The sequence below is a fragment of the Euwallacea similis genome, chromosome 14 (assembly GCF_039881205.1).
Source record: "Euwallacea similis isolate ESF13 chromosome 14, ESF131.1, whole genome shotgun sequence".
NCBI classification, from domain to species: Eukaryota; Metazoa; Arthropoda; class Insecta; order Coleoptera; family Curculionidae; genus Euwallacea; species Euwallacea similis.
The window spans coordinates 1,903,726-1,911,339 of record NC_089622.1 but is presented as its reverse complement, the minus strand read 5'-3'; the positions used below and the strand labels follow the sequence as shown (position 1 = coordinate 1,911,339).

Here is a 7,614-nt window from a genome sequence, read left to right as displayed (position 1 = left end):
TACTGATTCCGTTTGAAATTGATTTATTTAAATTTTCACCCTCTATTCGTCTGTTTCAATAGCTAGAACCATCGGCCATGGCCACGTCAGCTTCAGCAAGCTTCGTATCTCCGTTGCCTTACCTAGCCAGGAATATATTATGAAAAAGTTTGCTACGGACAAATACAAATGTAAGTTAGCAGTGGCAATCCGCAAAAGAAATCCAGAGTTTAAGCAAAAAGGGTACGAGGATGTTTGTAACACATGTCTCTAGCTATTGGCTAGCCAGAGATTTCCTGGATGCTGGGAATGCTGAGAAATTACTAATTTGAACGAACAGCGTTTTCGGATGGAATTTACCCGATACGAGAGTGAGGAATTGTGTTTTTGCATTTCGTTGACTGAAGTAGGAACTATGCTCCCTCCGAGCAGGGACCAAAGCCTTATAAGGTCTTGCAATTTCCTTACAAGGGGGTAAAAAATTTACTACTTTGTCTGACGTGACCGTTCATTCGTATAACAAAATAAAAGGTTAATAAATAGGAAAGCTTCGTACAATTTCAGAATAATGTTTAAACCTACTTCTAAATTCATTTGGCTAAATTACAAAAAGAACTATTAATAGTTATGTTCACGTTTGAACACTTGAACAATTTTTAATAGAAAGTAGATGTCCCATTTAATCTAATACAGTTTTAGCTGCTGATTCACGTGCCACAGAAGAAGATGCAACTGAATGTCCTTAAAAAGTGCCCAGCATAAACCAGTAAAAAAAGTATAAAGATTGGCGCAAAGTAACTTGAAAAAACTACCCGGTGCCACAAATAGGTAGTTTTAATTTAGAAGAAATGATTAACTAAATTTGACACTTATCTGGGCTTTAAGCCCGATTCAGCCAGAACGATGCGAGACCAAAGCACGCCCCATGCACATGTAAACATTTCTGGGAGATTTGCGATAATGTTAACTAAATTTTCAAATTGTTATTCATTTAAGCATTTTTGGCTAGAAAAATTCGGGGAACAACCGCTGAATCAATGCCTTCACACATGTGAACATTGAAGCTTTTGCGTCCAGGTGCTTGGACGCCTGACAAAGCACAATCAAGCGGCAGCAGAAGAGTGCAAACGCGGAGCAATGCAGAATTTTGTGGTCGATTGTCTGTTTGCAGATGCAAACATTGATTTATCCGAATGGAGGACGCAGCATGGCAAAAACATTTTCGGTGCTAAAAGTCAGGAATGAATCAGTAGATTCCAGCACCGTATAAAGACACGGCCATATCTGGAGTTTCGCGGTGACGCACAGTGATGATACAATTTTAGATATATTTTAACAATACGCAATTACAGTTAACTATTCATACATTACTCATCATGAATAATTCAGCATTTGTAGTGAATAATGTATTCGTCCATTGGATAAACCACCATCAAGGTAAACATAGGCGGAAGTCTATTAGGCAAACCAAACCCAATTAACGAGGGATGATTCGCGAAAGTTTACATTAGTTCCCATTAATATTTGTTGTTGTGCTGAACCGCTGCCTAATTAACTACGGGTTATTTTGCCTTATGTTTAGTTAAAAGCACCCTCAGCGTGTGGCACATATGTGACTTCGTGCGATCTAACTTCCCGCAAATTCCGGACCGAAGTAGTTTTAAGCAGAAATATTCTTCCAGTCCAACTGACAGCTCAACGTGGTGTGAAATACTCTATCTTCTTGACAGCCTTATGAAGAGGTTTCAAAACTTTAAATTTTTCCGCCATTCAGTCTATGTATATGCACTTTCAAAGAACCGTTTCGTTTCCATTAGTAGTGATTTATTCTTGCTGCCTGGAAATGCTTTTCCGCTTCCTATGTGTACGCAAGGACAAATTCTTTAGAATGATGTTATTCCTAACAATTTAAGGCTAAAATAGGAGATCACATAATTTGTCTTTATTTCTATGAACGAAAGTCCCGGAAACACACAGTTATCATAGATTAATGCAAATGGAGGTAAAATATTCTAGTTCGAGCGAAGCAGCTGGCTCTTTCATTTCCATAAAACCGGAGTGACATATTGACAAACACAGACTCGTAAGTTTCATGTTTATTTGCATTTATTCAAACAGTTCATTAAGTTTTACGGGTGACACTGGTTTGAATTGATTTCGGCTTTTACATTAAAATTTCGCATATAATAAGTTGAAACCCGGGAGCAGGATAAATTATATGAATAATAGATGAGAAAGAAACTGCACATATCCGAAACAAGTTCAAAGTAGGATATATTCACACTTAATTACTTACCAAATGGAAATAATCAGCAGGTCATTACAGAACAACTTCAGCGGGTCACAGCAGCTGATTTGGTAACTTTATCATAGGAATCAAACTGGCATTTGCCAGTGGCTATTTTCCTCTTTGCTGTGTGCTTGTTGTTGTTGTTTAGCAAAACATACACAACATAATAAGGGAATCTGATAATCCTTCAAGGGAACCGAACCTCTCCTGTTCGACTGCCCTTACCTCCAAAAAGTGGTTATATATTTTCGCCCCCCACGAACGGCCCTTACCCCCCCAAGCCAATAAAACGCAACCGAAAAATTCTTCAAGATGTATTTATTTTTTAGAATTAATTATGTCAATAACCTTAACCTAAATAATAAATATTTAAACGTACTCACGGAAAATGTACACACACAAATATAGGACAGTATTACAGATAGATATAATAATAATCATCATCTTGTTTCGTAACAATAAGTAAGTCTAAAGACGTTTAACAAGATTATTTGGAGAGCAGGGCCGGAGTCGCCGGAAAAGCGGGCTCAGGGGCGTATCCGGCGACCCGTGTGCACGAGGGTCCCTGACCGGAAACGGGACTTTGACGTGGTCGAAATCACATTTCCGTTCGTCGAACAGTCATTTAGCACCATTAGATTCGTTGCACAAGAAATTAGTCAAAAGGGCCTCGTCATGCCCCCGCTCTCGTGGAAGACTTCCTTCAGAGACCTTATAAAAGGCAATAAATGTATACTTTTTCATGAGCTTTAAAAAGCTGCCCAGCTGATGCCTGGATACTCTGGAAGAATGATTGTCTATAATAATAATAGGTAATAGTATATTATAAACTGAAAGAACATGATTCAACTGGACATCTTTTTGAGCAAATTTAGGACTTCAGCCTCTAAAGGTTTGATATTGTTATATGAGGGCCGCAAAGAAAGCTCGGTGGAAATCTTTGATTCGACTTTTTGTACTGCAAACAAAATTTATTAAACCTGAGTTATCTATGTATTCAATAATCACAGAGAACACATAGATAATAAGGCCTTATTGGACCTCGGAGTGCGTTAGCATTCATGAAGCGAATTTCTCTTTAACCAAGGATTTGATAACAGCTTAAAACTTACTGAAACTATCACTATTTACAAATCAAGTACCCGGCAGTAGTAATTCTGCTATTCTAAGGCTTTGTCCCCTATAAAGGAATAATAAAAACAAAACCTTAACGGCTCTATTATTGCACTCTCCGAAACTTTTTTTACATATTTTACATCTTACATTGGAATGCCCCTAAAAAAGTGTAACTACACCTCGAACCGTACCATAATTATTTATTTATAACCCTATGAGTACCCTACTTAAGAGACTACCGGGTGTTTCGGGATCTAAGACATCAAATAGTATGTTTTTGGTACAAGTCATAGTTTAATTCATTTAGATACATAAATGTTATTGTTTTTTAATTAAAACCGCTTACACCGTAAATCTCAGAATAAAAGCGTTATATTATCACAGTGGTAGTCATTGCTCCATATTGGTTTTTTCACAAAAATAGATTCAATGGAGAATCACTATAGGGTTTCGTCATTTAAAATGTATTTTATTTAGTACTCTATATTACTAGTTTTTGAAAGATTCTTGTGTGAGATGTTTGATTTGAACATGGGTTTAAATTATAATACAATTCACAGCACCTTGTTTGTCTAACTTATTATTATAATGATAATTTCATTACGATCCTGAAATATCGCCATAACTTTACAACGTATGACTGACATGTATGTATTTTTTAAATTTATTTTGATAAATATTTTTAAGGGAAAGAGAAAATAGTTTTAATATGAATGCAATGTAGAATTTAAAATCTGTAAATTATTTATTAGTGATATGTTTATATCCAGAGAAATTTGATATTAATAAACGGTATGTTTTAAGTTTTTTCGTACAGGATGTTTCATTGGGACAAGGATGTATATTTATTGTACAGGAACCACCGCACTTTCACGTTTTATCCTTATACCCTAACTAAGTTAAAATATCTTTCATTGATCATACTTAGCTGATTACTAATGTTGCTTTTAAAGAAGCAACAACGAGAAAAAACGAAATTTTGATAAATGTCTTAAGTGAAAACGCACTCGAAATTTTAGATTAGCGAGAAACCTTAGTTTAATTTGGTTAATCTGGTCCTGGATATTTTCTTCTTAACAGGGTAGCTGTTGACACCGTATAACATGCCACACATCAAACAAACCTATCCAATGGCTCGTTATTAATCATACATAAGATAACAAAAATACAAAATCGAAAAAAGTTTAAAGTACGTATGTTTCCCAGTGAAACACCCTGTATGACAGATGCAACTCGAAGGGGGTAATTTTTCAGCTAAAAATACCACATGTTAATAGAAACAAAAAAGAAATTCGCTCCAAACAAATGGTCAGTTTTGTGATATCCTTAATTTTTTCTTATAATTTTCTGGATTAATTGTTACTGATAAGTAAAATGTAATAAAATAAAATCTCATGAATGGGACAAATAAAAATACAGAAGAAGGACAGAAGTCGAAGACAGCATAAGATTAAAGAGGAGAAACAAGTTTGACAAGATTGTAGTCGGAAGCATAAACTCCCATCCAACTTCTGGAGGAAGCTGTAAGTTAAATTTTTTATTTGTTCTTGGATTTGTGGTTGTAAAATGGTGGACTTAAAGTTATGGGTGATGATCAAAAAACCTTTTCATTGGCTTGATGATGAATTTAAAAAAACTGAAATATTGAATATTGAAAAACTAATAATATCCGAAATCTGAAGAAGAGTAAACGCATTAAAAAAAATTGAGTTTTCCGTCTGAGAATATACTTATGAGAAATTGATCAATGGATTCAAGAGCAGGAGGCATATATCTATTTTGAAGAAAGTAAATTGAAAAGTGACTTTAGGTGTGGACTCGGTTTCAGGAATTGTAAGGCGATACATAATTATTATTTAAGAATTTTCTATGCGTTCTATGCAAAAAGGGACATGCTTATCTTGACTAAAGGGTGGATGTGTCGCACGAACATTATCTACTATTACCTACGGAGATTCTACAAAGTGTCAAGAAATAAGGATTAAAAGCCTAGAACTACAAAAAATGTAATAATATCGTTTTTTTTTTGGTGTATCAAGTCTATCTCTACAATCGTTGCCAAAACACTATGCACCGTATACATGAGGGTATTTGTTTTTTTATTTGATCATTATTTTTTATTTCCAACGAAGATTAAGCTATTCTTGAATCCCATTTGCAGGGCTTCAACAATATTTAAAATATTTTATATAACACTAGGTATACTTAAGACAATCTTTTTACGCACTAAAAATTTAATAATTCTCTTTCTAAGTCTCTCCTAGTGATTCTCCATTTTGAAACAAAGACTCTCTAACGAACTGGAAGTTATCAACAATGCTTTCCTCGGGATGGATTTGATATTTTCCGTTTGCTTGTTCTGGATTTTTAAACTTCTGCATATACATGTATATATATGAGGTCAATTACCATAAAAATTTCGTCAAACGTTTTATCAAAAAAAGTGGCCATCAATAAGAGAGAGAAATGTCCCAAGTTTCCTTGAAAAACTTGGCAATAAGTAGCAATTTTCAACTTTAACAGCAAACGGATTTATTTAAGGCTGCAAGAGAGCTGAGACTTTTGAAATGGAAACTTTGAAACGTAACGCGGAAAGTTGTAAGACGCCAATTTATTTCCTTTCCGGAACAAGCAAGACGAAGGTTCCTTTCTAACATCCCGTAAGATGAATTAAATATAACATGAGATGAGGATTGTCGACAGAACAATATAACAGTTAAGTTGCGCCCCTAATGGACTGTAAATGCCGTTCATCAATTTTGCTTCTGCCAGAACGAAGGGTTGCCCTGGAAAATGCCAGACTATAAAAATGAGAAATATCGCATCTCTTCTGACATAAATTTTCATTCCGGTTTAAAATGTCCAGCTTCAAAGTGAAAAATTAAAACGGCTCCGTTTTTAGAAGGATTTAAATAAAGAATTATTCGCGCTAAGAAAATCTTTGTGTGCCGCCTTATTTGACGGTGGTGTTTTCATCCCGCATTCATTTCAAGTGCAATTTCAAAGAGTCTTACTTTCATATTGTACAAACGGCCATGTTTTTGGGCAGCCTATTTCAGAAACAATTCGGACGTGCCCCAAATAGCGAATTTTTTCCCCCGTAAATTTCCAATACCCAAGTTTTAAAAGCCTTCAAAAGCCCTTTCGGGCGTGAATGCTGTTATTCACAGTCCCTATATATTATTTTTGTGCCTGAGTTCTCGTTTGATTGACACGCCCTTAATATGCCTTTTCGGGGGCTCATATCGAAATTATATTAAATCCACCATAATTTAATTTGGAGCCAACGAAATTAACTTCGGCTTCGCTACAGTCCACTCGGGGAACCCATTTAGATAGAGATATCAACGAATAACAAAAATAGATCTTTATTAGAATTTCTTCTTAGGGAATTTTGTTATTTTGAATAATGTTAATGCCTATAGAGAGCACTCGGTGCGCTGCGGTACTGCGCAGTTCGAACGCGTCGACTTACGCACTCGTAGCAGCACACGTATGCTAAACATCACTTGAACAAGATGCGTCGAAACGCTCTTCGAAAGTCTTTGTTGAATATCGTGTAGATGGCGGGATTTAGAGCTGAATTCATATATCTGAAAGGAAAAACATATCTAGGCACTCATGTATTTTTACAACTCAAAACGTTTCAATCAAGGAATATTCTAAGTATCATAAAATTAACTAAAACTAGGTACCCGAAAAATACGTTCATGCACCTTACTTTTCGCAAGCTGCGCAAAATCGTTATCATATTTAAGACTAAAATACTTCAATGTTTATCAACTTTGGAATAAACCTTGAGTTCTCGATGTGTCTGGATTTCACCAACTACGATAACTGCTGATTTATATCTAAACCCAATTTATTCTGAGAGACTCCAAGAGATGACGGTATTTGTTCTTATTCTTAGATTTAACAATTTATGTTTTCTCCTTTTTAGGAAAAACTCCACCTCATTAAAAGTTGGGTCCACAAACACTTTTTCACTGCATCCGACAGGCTGAAGCGTAATTATCATGTTGAAGCCATTTTTGGAAATAATTCTGAATGAGAATATGACCTTTGGGGTAAGTAGACGGTTCTGGCCCGCATCGACAGACAATAAAGAAATTCAATCTCCATGCCTTTTCCACCACAGTAATAATAATTTAGTCCCTTTCGCAATTTTTGTTTCTCGATTTCTCATTAATACGAGTTCAGATCTTAATGCAAGCAAGAGTCATGTATTT

General features: G+C 35.4%; 1 protein-coding gene across 1 annotated transcript in view; it reads right to left on the bottom strand.

The window, feature by feature from the left end:
• Positions 1-5,510: 5,510 nt before the first annotated feature.
• Positions 5,511-7,614, bottom strand: part of Octalpha2R (alpha2-adrenergic-like octopamine receptor) — a 118,337-nt gene continuing 116,233 nt past the window's right edge. Inside the window, exon 5 of the mRNA XM_066397156.1 lies at positions 5,511-6,978. Within this exon, the coding sequence (XP_066253253.1) occupies positions 6,891-6,978 (88 nt within the window). The 3' untranslated portion in view covers positions 5,511-6,890. The remainder of the gene's footprint in view (positions 6,979-7,614) is intronic.